The sequence below is a fragment of the Neofelis nebulosa genome, chromosome 2, assembly GCF_028018385.1.
Source record: "Neofelis nebulosa isolate mNeoNeb1 chromosome 2, mNeoNeb1.pri, whole genome shotgun sequence".
In the NCBI taxonomy this organism is placed as follows: domain Eukaryota; kingdom Metazoa; phylum Chordata; class Mammalia; order Carnivora; family Felidae; genus Neofelis; species Neofelis nebulosa.
This window is the reverse complement of record NC_080783.1, coordinates 57,772,843-57,786,936: the sequence shown is the minus strand read 5'-3', so window position 1 is coordinate 57,786,936 and position 14,094 is coordinate 57,772,843. Positions and strand designations below refer to the sequence as shown.

Sequence of the window (14,094 nt, the reverse complement as noted above, 5' to 3'; positions counted from 1 at the left end):
TTTATCCCTTAATCCAGAAGTCAGCAAACCTTTTCTACAAAGGACTAGAAAGTAAATATTTTAGGTATTACGGGCCAAAAGGCAAAATTGAGTCAGCACGTTTAAGGCATAAGAAAAAACAAACATCCACAAATCCTTATTGATAAAATTCTAATACAATAATAATTGAGTTTAATTTTTTGGTAACATAGGTCTATCAATGAAAAAAACTGAATTATTTTCTTTTGGGTGGGGAGATAACGTTTCACTTAATTGAGGTTCAAAATTAGTGTTCCCTAAACAAAACAGATGAACATATGAGTGGGGGAGAAAAGGTAGAGAGGGAAACAAACCATAAGAAACTCAAAGAGAACAAACTGACGGTTGATGGAAAGAGGAGAGTGGGGGATGAGCTAGATGGGTGATGAGTATCATGAGGGCACTTGTTGTAATAGCCAAATTATGAAAATAGCCTAAATGTCCATCAACTGATAAATGAATAAAGAAGATGTGATTTATACGTACAATGGAATACTACTTGGCAATGAGAAAGAATGAAACCCTGCCATTTGCAGCAACATGGATGGAACTGGAAGGTATTATGTTAAGTGAAGTAAGTCAGTCAGAGAAAGACAGGTATCATGTTTTCACTCATATGTGAACCTTGAGAAACTTAACAGAAGACCATGGGGGAAAGGAAGGGAGAAAAAGATAGTTACAAACAGGCAAACCATAAAACTCTTAAATACGGAGAACAAACGGAGGGATGATGGGGGCTGGGGAAGAAGGGAGAGGGGAAAATGGGTGATGGGCATTGAGGAGGGCACTTGTTGGGATGAGCACTGGGTGTTGTATGTAAGCGGTGAATCACGGGAATCTAACCCCAAAACCAAGAGCACACTGTATACACTGTATATTAGCCAACTTGACAATAAATTCTATTGGGGGGAAAAAAAAAGGAGGGTACTTGTGATGAGTACTGGGTGTTATATGTGAGTAATGAATCACTGAATTCTATTCCAGAAACCAATATTGCACTGTGTGTTCAGTAACTAGAATTTAAACAAAAATTGAAAAGAAAAAAAGAAGTCAGTGTTCCCTATCAAAACTGACTGCAAATGTTAAATATGTTAAAGTTGATTTGTGATGAAATTTTACATACTTGATTTTTCAAAATGTTTTTTCAAACAGATAGGTACTGCTAAATATTGAAATCAAACCACAAGCTCATGATTTAATTGAGCATATTCACTGTTTGGAAGGGATCTGTAGAATTCTTTAATTCTTCTATTGATATTTACCTTATCTTGTCATAACATTGGAAATGAATCACTTCCAATTGAAGATAAGTGGAAGCCCCTCAACTGCACAGTTAAATGGAAAGGAAATACGGAAATTTCCTTTCTGCTTGAGTGGGGTATGGAAAACACTGCTGGAACTATAGTTCGAGATCAGATAACATATCTGCTGCAAATTTCTGTGGGAATGGAGATCTCGCTTCTTGTTTTAACTTGTCATAGCCTTTTTTTTTTAAATTACTTTTTGTCATTACAATGATACCTGTTTTACATCAGTATAGGTTTTGCATATAAGGACTGTTTTGTCTTGCAATCTTAGGTTTAATTCATTAAGAACCATTATCAACTCTGCAGCAAAAGCTAACTTTCCAAATTAGTCAGCATTCCATCACGGTGGTTGAAAATGGTTCTTCTCATGCAGAAATATTTCAGTGTAGGCCCTAAGCTCAAAATACCACCATAAAACTTTACCATTGCTGAGCCATCAAAGTGCCGTGGGGCTGGGCAGGTTAAGATATTCAGCTTCTATTTCTGATTTAAGTTCACATAACTGACAATATTTAAGTTCATGAGAATAAAGTTCCCCATTGACACTACTAATTTAATAACACATGATAGGTTCAACTATGCTCTGCAAAGTATCTGCTATTGCCTAACATGAGGAATAACCATTGAATTTAAACACCTTACAGTTTCACAAGTTTTGTAAATTAATCCAAATAACCCTTTTTTCTGCTTCACACATATTTTTTAGTATAGTTGACACACAATGTTACATTAGTTTCAGGTGTACAACTTAGTGATTTGACAAGTTTATATGTTAGGCTATTCACCACAAGTATAGCTATCATCTGTCCCATTATATCGCTATTACAGTATCATTGATTGTATGCTGTGCCTTTTAATACCATGACCTACTCATTCCATAACTAGACGCCTATATTTCCCTCCCCTCTTCACCCATTTTTTCTCAATCCCCCACCCCCCTCTCCTCTGGCAACCATCAATTTGTTCTCTATATTTATAGGTCTGATTCTGCTTTTTGTTTATTCATATTTTTTAGATTCCATTTATGAGTGGAATCATGTTTTTTGTCCTTCTCAGTCTGACTTGTTTCACTTAGCACTTAGCATAATACCCTCTAAGTCCATCCATGTTGTCTCAAATGGCCTTTTTATGGCTATGTAATATTCCATCGTATATCTACACACACACACAAACACACACACACACACACACCACATTTTCCTTATCCATTTGTCTATTGATGAACACTTAGGTTGCTTCTGTAGCTATTGTAAACAATCTTGCAATAAACAGATAAACATAGGAGTACGTATACTTTTTTAAGTTAGGGTCTTCATTTTCTCTGGGTAAATAATGAAATTATTGAAATAATAATAAATAATAATGAAATAAAGGAAGGAAGGAAGGAAGGAAGGAAGGAAGGAAGGAAGGAAGGAAGGAAGAGAAAGAAATAAAGAAAGAATAAATAATAATGAAATTATTAGATCATATGGTATTTCTGTTTTTAATTTTGTGAAGAACCTCCATACTATTCTCCACAGTAGTCGTACCAATTTTCATTCCAACAGTGCACAAGGGTTCCTTTTTCTCCACGTCCCTGCCAAAACTTGTTTCTTATCCTTTTGATACCAGTCATTCTGACTGGTGTGAAGTGATATCTCATTGTGGTTTTGATTTGTGTTTCCCTGATGTTGAGCACCTTTTCATTTGTCTGCAGGCCATCTGTATGTCGTCTTTGGAAATATTTTACTACCAATATTATAATACATCTTGGCAGATTCCACTTCAGGTCCTACTGAATTGGTAGTTTTTTAACTTTAAAAATATTCTGTCCTGAAGTTGTTTCACACAGACTTGTCACAGAAGTTAATTCAGTTACTTCAACCTCAGTACTGACTCCTCAAATAAACTACAACTGAGCAGTATCAGAGCCAACTGGAAGATCACTTGAAATCATTTGCCATGTTTTTAAATTAACTATCTTGCTTCCGATATTCTCAATTCTTCAAGCGATTGTTCTTGTCAAAAGGCTACTTACTAATTAAAAAAGAATACTTTCTCTGAACACATGTCTTCAGCTGCTGCAATCAAACACAATTTCATTAATTCACCATTGGTAAATGGCTTTCTCTGCTTCACTAATAAGCCACTCAGAAACTTATTTGGTTGAAGCTTCATTTTCACTTTTTATTTTTATGAAGAAATTCAGCTCTGATGATATATTCCATTTTAAATGTTCCAACTTTTCTGACCATTGCTTTTCTCTGAATTGGGAATATCATAATGAGTAATCAGTATGGTAATGTCAATGTATATTTGTATTCTTTTAGCACAGTTATAATGTCATTGAGTAATAAACACAATGCTTTGCAGTTTGATAACAAAATAATCCACAGTCCACTATGCCCTAAAAATGCAACATTCAAAGTCCAATCTTCTCTTACTGTTTTTATATGATGAGTATGCATTGATAATTTAATAAAAAGAAAACTGTCACAATACATATGGCACTTGAAATGTCGAGTTATAACTGTGTCAGTGTGATTTGTTGTACATCCTGTAACAGTCTGAAGTACTGAGTACCACATACACTCTGTCACAACTACTTAACTCTGAATTAAAGCAGCTACAGACAACATGGAAATGAATGGACAGCGTTTTGCTTTAATAAAAACAAATTTGGATTTCATATAAATGTAATATCAGTACATATTATTCTTTTGAATTTTTCAATGATTTAAAACTGCTAAAATCATTCTTAGATCATGACCTGTACAGGTGGTAAGCAGGACTTGACCCACAGGCTATGGTTTGCCAACACTTATTCTATACTAGGTATATAACAGAGGAAATAAAACTAAAGAGAGTAAAAGGCAAAGACACAATCAATAGCTTCAGGCTTAAAAAAATAAATATTATAACTGACTTTATGCTAAAAAAAAATATGTGCAGGATTGCAAGACAATCTTTTATGAAGTCTATTTTAAATGTACATGTAATACCTATTCAAATGTACAGTAATTCTTTTTATTTATTTTTTTAATCTTTATTTATTTTTGAGAGACAGAGCATGAGTGGGGGAGGGGCAGAGAGAGGGAGACACAGAATCCAAAGCAGGCTCCAGGCTCTGAGCTGTCAGCACAGAGCCCAACGTGGGGCTCAAACTCACGAACTGTGAGATCATGACCTGAGCCAAAGTTGGCTGCTCAACTGACTGAGCCACCCAGGTGCCCACAGTAACTCTTTTTAAATAAAAGGATCCATGAAATAAATTTTTAAACCAACCCCTTTATATAATAACCATGTCCTGGTGTGCCTATTTGTAAGATAAAATATTCATATATTTAATTTCCTTAGAGAAGAGTTTCCAACCACTCTTTTAAAATAAGTTTTCTTATATTTTTCACTAGTTTGTTAGTTCCATGAAGTCAGAGAACATATTTGTTTTAGACTTCTTCTTGTCCTCCTGGCATCTACTATATTACTAAATATCACTGGAAACAACACCATAACCTTAATTTCCTTAATATGATAAAAAGTATCAATATTTTTTAAAACCACAGCAAATATCATCTATAACGGTAAAAATTAAAAGCTCTTCCACTGAAAATCAGAAATTAGACAAAGATATCTGCTGTTCCCACTTAAATCAGACAAAAATAATTCAAAAGGCAAGAAAAATAAAAAAGAATAAGGAATGGAAAAGAATAACCAGTGTCATCAGTCCACATGTATATAACACTTTGCAATTTTCATATGCTTTGGCATATAGTTTCTCTTAATACTCACAATAGCTTGCCAAAACAAATATTTCATGTTAATGATGTTGTTAATACATGCTTCCATTTTACAAATTAGGAAACTGATGTTCAGAGAACTAAAACTTGTCTGTAAGACAAAAAGATGGCTGGAGCAAAAGTGAAAAAAAAAAAAAAAAGAGTGGAGAGAGATGAAGTTAGAGAAATGGGCATAAGTCAGAAAGTAGGGGTAAAGAATTCAGATTTACTCTGGCAGCCATCAGAGAATTTTAAGACAAGAGAACTGATCTATACCTCAAAAATAGACTAGTGAGGAAGCCATTGCAACAGTACAAGTAGGAGATAATAATGACGTGAATTAGGACAGTAGTAGTGGTAAAGCAGGTTAGAAGTGGTCAGATTCAAGGTAATTGTGGAGGTAGAGATGATTAAGACTTTGAAGGAGAGAGAGCAATGCATAGTAGATTAAAGGGAGTATGGGGTCAGGATAGGGTTTTCCCCTCCAGCTGACCGTATGGAGGCAGGATGATACACCAATAGAGACAATCCAACAGCAACAGACAATGCAGAAGAGGATAACTGCAAGAAGAGACAAGGGCAAGCGCAAAGTTCTCGAGATGGCCAGAGTATCTAGAACCCAAAACATAAACGGAGGGCTTAACCATAAATGGGATCACACTCAGTCTTCCAGACTACCACTGAAGGATGACAACATAACTGAAGGAGAAACAGATGAAGCCAACTTGATACATTTGGTAGTAGAGGCAGCTCTCCTCTGTTTACATCTATTTTCTCCATAAAGTGAGACTATCACGTGAGAGTGACCAGGTGGATTGTGTGGGATTTTGTTTGTTTGTAGATTTTGAATTTTTATCTGGTTGGTTATTGGTTGGCTTTATTTTGATTTGATTTTTGGTTTTTTGCAGAGAGGCAGGTATTAGTGATTTGAAGAGAAATACAATCTCAAAAAATGCTCTCAAAGAGAAAAAAGTGAATTTTCTAGGGAACTATAAAATAGGACTGTGTAGCAGTACTGAATACATATTTAAATAAATTTAGCTTTTCTGATGCAGGGATAGATTAAGCATATAGAAGTTTTTGCCAGTCATAGATTAAGCATATTATTGTATTTAAACAAGGTGCAGTTTTTGCCGGACAAGTAGGATGGGAAAGAGGGACAAAGGAGTCAAGGGTATCTGTAAGGAAGGGTCACTAGACTAGACCAGAGAACCTAAACTGGGCTGAAGAGAAGTCATAAGTGAGGAGGGCCATATATCTGTATGAATCTTCTTTGGATCTTGAGTCAAACAAAACATATTTAATATTTTATGATATTAAAAATTTTTTAGATATAATATGTTCCTGAATGATAATAATATTACATAATGTATTTTTAAAGCCTATTATGGATAGATATAACTGGGATCTACTTCAAAATAATACAGTAGGTAGAAAAGTGGGTGGAGGTAAAAATGACACAAGACTGACCATCAATTGGTGATTGTTAACGTTGTGTGACAGGTATATGAGAACTTATTATTCACCCTACTTTTGTATAGGTGATTATGCATATGAAATTTCCCAAAATTAAAAGTTAAAACAAGAAAAAAGAAGTCACATATAAAGTTCATTTGTAACAAAATTTGCCTATCTTTGTTTATAACTCATATTTTTAAGACCGGAAAATCTTTAAAATCTGTACACAGACAGATTACAGAAGGAGATATTACCATAAGCTCCATGTTTCCATAAAAACAAAAGCCTAGGAGCTGTGAGGTTAAAGAGAATGGTGCAGGGGCGCCTGGGTGGCTCAGTCGGTTGAGTGTCCAACTTCGAATCTGGTCATGATCTCACACTCATAGGTTGGAGCCCCGCGTCGGGCTCTGTGCTGACAGCTCAGAGCCTGGAGCCTTGCTTTGGATTCTGTGTCTCCCTCTCTCTCTGTCCCTCCCCCACTCACACTCTGTCTCTCTCTCTCTCTCCCAAAATACGTAAACATAATAATAATAAAAAAAAATTTTTAAAGAGAATGATGCAACAAAAGTTTTGTATAAAAATTAACAAGTAATAATTTCTCTTTATTTAAAGAAAGAAATTATTTGCGTAAAAAATATTCTAAATGAAGACAAAAATAACACAAATGAAAAAAACAGAACAACATTGATCATACAAAATGCTTGATAGTAAACAACTCTTCAATATTTACCACACTGTCATTTCAATATACATTTCACAACCTGCCATTCAATTAGAAACCAATGCACTAGAAGATAGAGTTTTTTTGTAATGTATTTATAAAAATATAGAAATTAAACTTACTATTTCTTTCTGTTCTCTTGGAAAAGAAGAAAATAAGTACTGTTCTTATGCTCCAGATGCTACGGAGGAAGCAAAATTCAGAAAGAAAAACCATCATTAGGATAAGTAAATTAAAATCCTTATAAGATGAAAAGAAATACACATTTCCAATTAGAGTTCAGTATATTGCTTCCCTTTCTATTTTGAAAATCAGAAAGTACTCCTTTCTTTCAGAGACCATCAAAGGTCTACCTCTGCTTTCAAAGAAGGAGTTCTCAATCTAAAATCCATGCACCTTCTGAGGATGCCCCAAAATTGTGAAATTACCTTTGTGTGCATAAGTGCATCCCTCTGGAGAGACCACTGTGTTCATCATTCTCAAAGAGGCTTATGAAGTCCCCAAAAGAAAACAAATTATAGATTTCTTCTTCTTAAGTAAGCATCAACACCTAAAATTTGTCCACTCCCAGGTACTGAGGGAAAAGCACGTTTTACAACTCCAGCACACTGTACAAATATAAGTTGTTACTCCTCCTCTATTATTTCACATTGGAAGGATCTTCTCTACTAAACAAAATAAGCTATCTGAAAGAAAAAGAAAACTTACCTTCAAATAAATATTTGAGAAGTAAACCTGGCTAGACACCTCCTTTCAAAGATTTTATGAGGAGAATTCTTTAGGACTTACATTAGAATAAGACCTCAGATGATATTAAAAGGGAATCAAAGGATGATACTAATCACAAACTTGCTAAGATCATCTCTTAAATTCAATGTAAATATAGCAAAATACCTCTTTCTCCATAGAACATGGCAGAATAAGCATATAAACATTATTCACAATTTCATAAAAAAAAAAATACATTGTATCTGGATTTACGTGACCTCTTCACTCTGAAATAGATCATTGCTATTCCTGGGAGTTCGCCTGCAAGGTAAGTCACCAGTGAACCCTGTCTCCTCGTAGCCACACCTTTATGTAGTCCTTTCTTACCGGTGTTGTTCTGTGTAACTAATAGAATATGGTGGAAGTGACAGTATGTCACTTCAAGATTACGTTATAAAGGACTGCAGCTTCCACGTTAGGCCTCCTCTTCCACTCCCCATCTTTCTCTCTCTTGGATTACTTGCTCTAAGAGAAGCCAGCTGGTATGATATGAGGAAATTCAGGGAACTCTACGGAAAGGCCCATGTGGCAAAAAATAGAGGTCTGTGGCAAATAGCCAGCAAAGAGAGGAGGCCTGCCAACAACTACGTGCGTTGAGCTTAGAAGTAAATTTTCCAGCCTTAGTTAAGCCTTGAGGTAACTGCAGCTCCAGCCAACAGCTTAACTGCAATTTATACATGAATAAAGACCCCGAGCTAGAACCACCCAAGTAATCTGCTCCCACATCCCTACCCCTCAGGAACTGTGAGAGATAATAAACATTTGTAGTTTTAGGCTACTAAGTTCTAAGAAAATTTATCACTACAATAGATAACCAATACATGCTTTTTATATTGTGCTGGTTCATTTTTATGATACAGACAACTACGTAAATACAAAAAAAGACATTATTGACAATGCTCGGTGTCTTTCTTTTTCGTACTTGGGTAGCTGTCTATATCATAAAAATGAAGGGAGAGGAGAAGGGAAAGGAGAAGGGAAAGGAGAAGGGAAGGGAAGGGAAGGGAAGGGAAGGGAAGGGAAGGGAAGGGAAGGGAAGGGAAGGGAAAGGAGAAGGGAAGGGAAGGGAAGGGAAGGGAAGGGAAGGGAAGGGAAGGGAAGGGACGGGAAGGGAAGGAAGAGGAGAAGTTAAACGTACTTTTCACAATCTTCAAGGATCCTACAACAGAAAACTCTCATACTATTTCTCCATTACAAACCCACTGAAACAGTGCCAGCAAAGAGATGATATAGGAAAAAAAAAAGGATAGGAAAACAGAACACAGGACAAGGAATTGCAGAGATAGTGACAGAATTCTGTAAGAAATCAGTAAATTTTCTTAAATGGGTATTTTGAAAAAGCGTACATAATTTTCAAAGTGTAAAAACTGTAAGAATTGAAATGTATTTCTTTACCTCAAAATAAAACTCAGTAATCCCCCTTTGTGGACAATAGATTCTCCTTTTGGTTTTTATCAGAACTATTGCTGGAGAAAATGAACTATCAAACAATACATTTCCTTCAAGACTTAAAAAGGTAGAACACATAGTTTACCTTTAAGGCTAAATTAAATGAAATTCTTTTGTATTTTTAAAATGAAATTTAGGAAAAACAATAAGGTACTTCAAAAATCTATAAAATAAAGGTTTTTGCTCTCCTAATAATTAGATACAGCTTATGAAAACAAAGCAACATATTTTGTGATGATACTAAAGATTTATTACTACTGACTCCTACTTAGAGAATAGTGGCATAATTTCCCTTTCCCTCTTCTCTCCTTAGAAATACTCCAAACAACAAGGAGAATAAAACACAAATTCTTGGGGCGCCTGGGTGGCTCAGTCGGTTAAGTGTCCGACTTTATCTCAGGTCATGATCTCGCGGTTTGTGGGTTCGAGCCCCATGTCCGGCTCTGTGCTGACAGCTCAGAGCCTGGAACCCATTTTGGATTCTGAGTCTCCCTCTCTCTCTGCCTTTCCCCTGTTCACTGTCTCTCTTTCCTTCAAAAATAAATAAACATTTAAAAAATTTTAAAGAAAACACACAAATTCTTGTTCTGGTAAAATTAAGATATAACTAAATCCAACTCCCAAAAGCCATGGAGATCATGAAGATTAAGAGTGCAAGCTGAGAAGGAAAACTGCTTATCTCACAAAGAGGGAGCGAGACAAACTTCTCAAAGTGGAAAAGCCTAAACCCCATGTTTATAACAAGAATAAGATAGAAGCGCCTGGGTGGCTCAGTTGGGATTCTCTCTCCCCCTCTCTCTCTGCCCCTCCCCACTTACACACTGTCTCCAAAAAAGAAAGAAAGAAAGGAGTAAGAAACACATGCTACATAGGCAGAAACTCCTCCATCTGGCTCCAGCAGAGAAACAGAGAAGGCAGAGAGCTTAAAGAGAAATCATTCAGAAATGCCCTGTTTACAGAGGCAGTCAGTTAAGCCTCTGATTCTTGATTTTGGCTCAGATCATGACCTCTCAGTCTGTCAGTTCGAGCCCTGTGTTGGGCTCTGTGCTGACAGCTCAGAGCCTGGAGCCTGCTTCAGATTCTGTGTCTTCCTCTCTCTCTGTCCCTCCACTGTTCACACTGTGTCTCTCAAAAATGAATACATGTTAAAAAAAAAAAAAATTAGAAGTGCCCTGTTTACAAAGAACTTTGTTTCTATGGCAGCAGGGGAGAAAAGAAGTTTTGTTATTAGGAAAAAATATACAGTTGCCTAACCCTATTGGCTGGGAAAAATAAAAGCTGAGCAAATTAGCACATTAAATCCTGGATCGTAAGGAAAATTCTAGATAGCCTGGAATGTAGGAGGACATGCCCCCATACTCATACAACCTTCTACAAATAACTGGGCAAAAATAAACATACCACATAGTTAGAAATTTATTTTTAAGTTAAAAAAAACCACAAAAGCAAAATACAAAGTTATGTTTCAAAACCTAGGCCAACATCTTTCCTCTTCAGACTGGAGCATAAAAACAAAACCCAACTCCATAACATTAAAACCTAAAATTAAGAGTTTTTGAAAGCTGAAGATAATAAAACAAAGAGCAAAAGTATACTAGGCAAATACCAACAATACAAGAGTTGTATCTTAATACCCCACAAGGTTGAATTCAAGACTCCCCCCCCCCCCAGAAAAGGCTTAAACCAGAAAAAGATCATTTCATAGTGTTAAATATGATGCAATTCCTTTCCAACAAAAAGGGGCTAGAGCAACTGAGCACCCATGTGCAAAATGAAAGAAAGAAGAAAAGAATCTCAACATGAACCTCACACCTCATATAAAAATTAACCCAGGGGCGCCTGGGTGGCTCAGTCGGTTAAGTGGCCGACTTTGGCTCAGGTCATGATCTCACAGTCTGTGAGTTCGAGCTCCGCGTTGGGCTCTGTGCTGACAGCTCAGAGACTGGAACCTGCTTCAGATTCTGTGTCTCCCTCTATCTCTGACCCTCCCTCATTCATGCTCTGTCTCTCTCTGTCTCAAAAATAAATAAACATTAAAAAAAAAAATTAAAAAAAAAAATTAACCCAAAATGACTTATGAACTTAAATGTGAAATGTTAGAAGGAAAAAAACAGAAAAAAAAAATAAATAAGAAAATCTTCAGAATCTATAGCCAGGGAAGGGTTCTTGATAACAAAAGCACAACGCATAAAAAGAAAAATTAATAAATTTTACTCTGCAAAAACCCTATTAAGAGAACAAAAAGACAAACTACAGACTGGGAAAAAATATTTGCAAACCATATGCCCAACAAATAACTTATATCTACAATATATAAAGAATTCTCGGGGTGCCTGGGTGGCTCAGTCAGTTAGGCGTCGGACTTCAACTCAGGTCAAGATCTCGCGGTTCATGAGCCCGGTTCGAGCCCCGCATCCAGCTCTGTGCTGACAGCTCAGAGCCTGGGGCCTGCTTTGGCTCCTGTGTCTCCTTTTCTTTCTATGCCCCTCCCCCATGCACATGCTTGCTCATTCTCTCTCTCTCTCTCTCTCTCTGTTACTCAAAAATGAATAAACATTAAAAAAAATTAAAGAATTCTCAGAACTCAACAGCAAAAAGACTAATAATCCAATCAGAAAAATAGAAGACATGAACAGATATTTCACAGAAAAGGAGATATAAATGGCAAGTAAACACATGAAAAGAAGTTTGACATCATTAACCATTGGTGAAATGTGAATTAAAACCACAGTGAAATATCACTACGTACCCATCAGAATGATCAGAATAGAAAATAGTGAAATACGAAATGCTGGCAAAGATGCAGAGAAACTAGATCATTTTTTAATATAATTTATTGTCCAATTGGCTTACATACAACACCTAGTGCTCATCCCAACAAGTTCCCTCCTCAATGCCTATCACCCGAAACTAGATCATTTATATGCAACCAGTGGAAATGTAAAATGGCACATCTCCTCTGAAAAAATATTTATCAGTTTCTTATAAAACTAAACATGTATTTACCATATGCCCCAGAAATTACACTCTTGGACATATACCCCAAAGAAATGAAAACTTATGTTCTAATGCCTATATACAAATGTTCATAGAAGCTTTATTTGTAATAGCCAAAAACTGGAAGCTACCCAAATGTCCCTCAACAAGTGTATGGATAAACCGTGGTATGTCATTACCATGGAATACAACTCAACAATAAAAAAGAAACCATTGATACACTTAACATCTTGAATGGATCTCAAGAATATACTAGATAAAAAAGAAAAAGGCCAGTTTCAAAAGGTTATATGCTACATGATCTCATTTTATAATTCTTGACATAACAAAATTATAGAGATATGAAACAGATTAGTGGGTGGCAAGGATTAAGGAGGCAGGTAGAGGAGAGTTGGTATGACTACAAAGGGGTAGCAAAAAGGAGCCTCATGGTCTTGTTTTGTTTTTTTTTTTTCAATTTATTTATTTAAGTAATCTCTACACCCAACATGGGGCTCGAACTCACAACCCTGAGATCAACAGCCACATGCTCCACCAAATGAGCCAGCCAAGTGCTCCCAGCTTTGTGGTTTTAGAACCGTTCTGGATCTGAATTGTGGGGCAGGGACATGAAGCTACACATGATAAAACTACATAGAAATGTAAAACACACACAAAAGAGTGCATGTAAAATGGGCAAAATCTGATAGGCTCTGTGAATTGAATCAATGTCAGTTTCCTGGTTGTGATATTTTACTGTACTCATACAAGATGTTACCACTGGGGAAGTCTGGGTAAAGGATGCATGGGACCTGCTTGCACACTTTCTCTCTCTCTCTCACTCTGCCCCTCTCCCCTGCTAGTGTTCTCTCTCTAAAATAAAAATAAATACATAATAAAAAAAAAAACTTTAAAAATAAGTAAAAACTTTTAATTAATGTATATACTATTTATTTATACACTATAGCAAACTTTTAATCAATGAAGTTTTATAATACATCTGATGCCTGGTAGACCTCTGCTTCTCATTCCTCTCCTTTTTTAGAATTATCAGGACTATTCTGTGTGTTTATTTTTCCATTCAAAAGTATGGAATGAGTGTGCCAAGATCTTTAAAGTACTGTTGGTCAAAACTAAAAGGCAACCAATGTAATGGGAAAAGATATTTGCAAATGACATATCAGACAAAGGGCTAGTATCCAAAATCTATAAAGAGCTCACCAAACTCCACACCCAAAAAACAAATAACCCAGTGAAGAAATGGGCAGAAAGCATGAATAGACACTTCTCTAAAGAAGACATCCAGATGGCCAACAGGCACATGAAAAGATGCTCAACGTCGCTCCTTATCAGGGAAATACAAATCAAAACCACACTCAGATATCACCTCACGCCAGTCAGAGTGGCCAAAATGAACAAATCAGGAGACTATAGATGCTGGCGAGGATGTGGAGAAACGGGAACCCTCTTGCACTGTTGGGGGGAATGCAAACTGGTGCAGCCGCTCTGGAAAACAGTGTGGAGATTCCTCAGAAGATTAAAAATAGACCTACCCTATGACCCAGCAATAGCACTGCTAGGAATTTACCCAAGGGATACAGGAGTACTGATGCATGGGGGCACTTGTACCCCAATGTTTATA

At 36.3% G+C, this 14,094-nt stretch overlaps 1 protein-coding gene across 4 annotated transcripts in view; it reads right to left on the bottom strand.

Moving 5' to 3' along the window:
* LNPK (lunapark, ER junction formation factor) overlaps nt 1-14,094 on the bottom strand; it is a 77,663-nt gene that overhangs the window by 47,203 nt on the left and 16,366 nt on the right. For all 4 annotated transcript variants that reach the window (XM_058713365.1, XM_058713379.1, XM_058713373.1 and 1 more), the window contains one exon: nt 7,382-7,440. In XM_058713365.1, the coding sequence (XP_058569348.1) occupies nt 7,382-7,440 (59 nt within the window). The remainder of the gene's footprint in view (nt 1-7,381; nt 7,441-14,094) is intronic.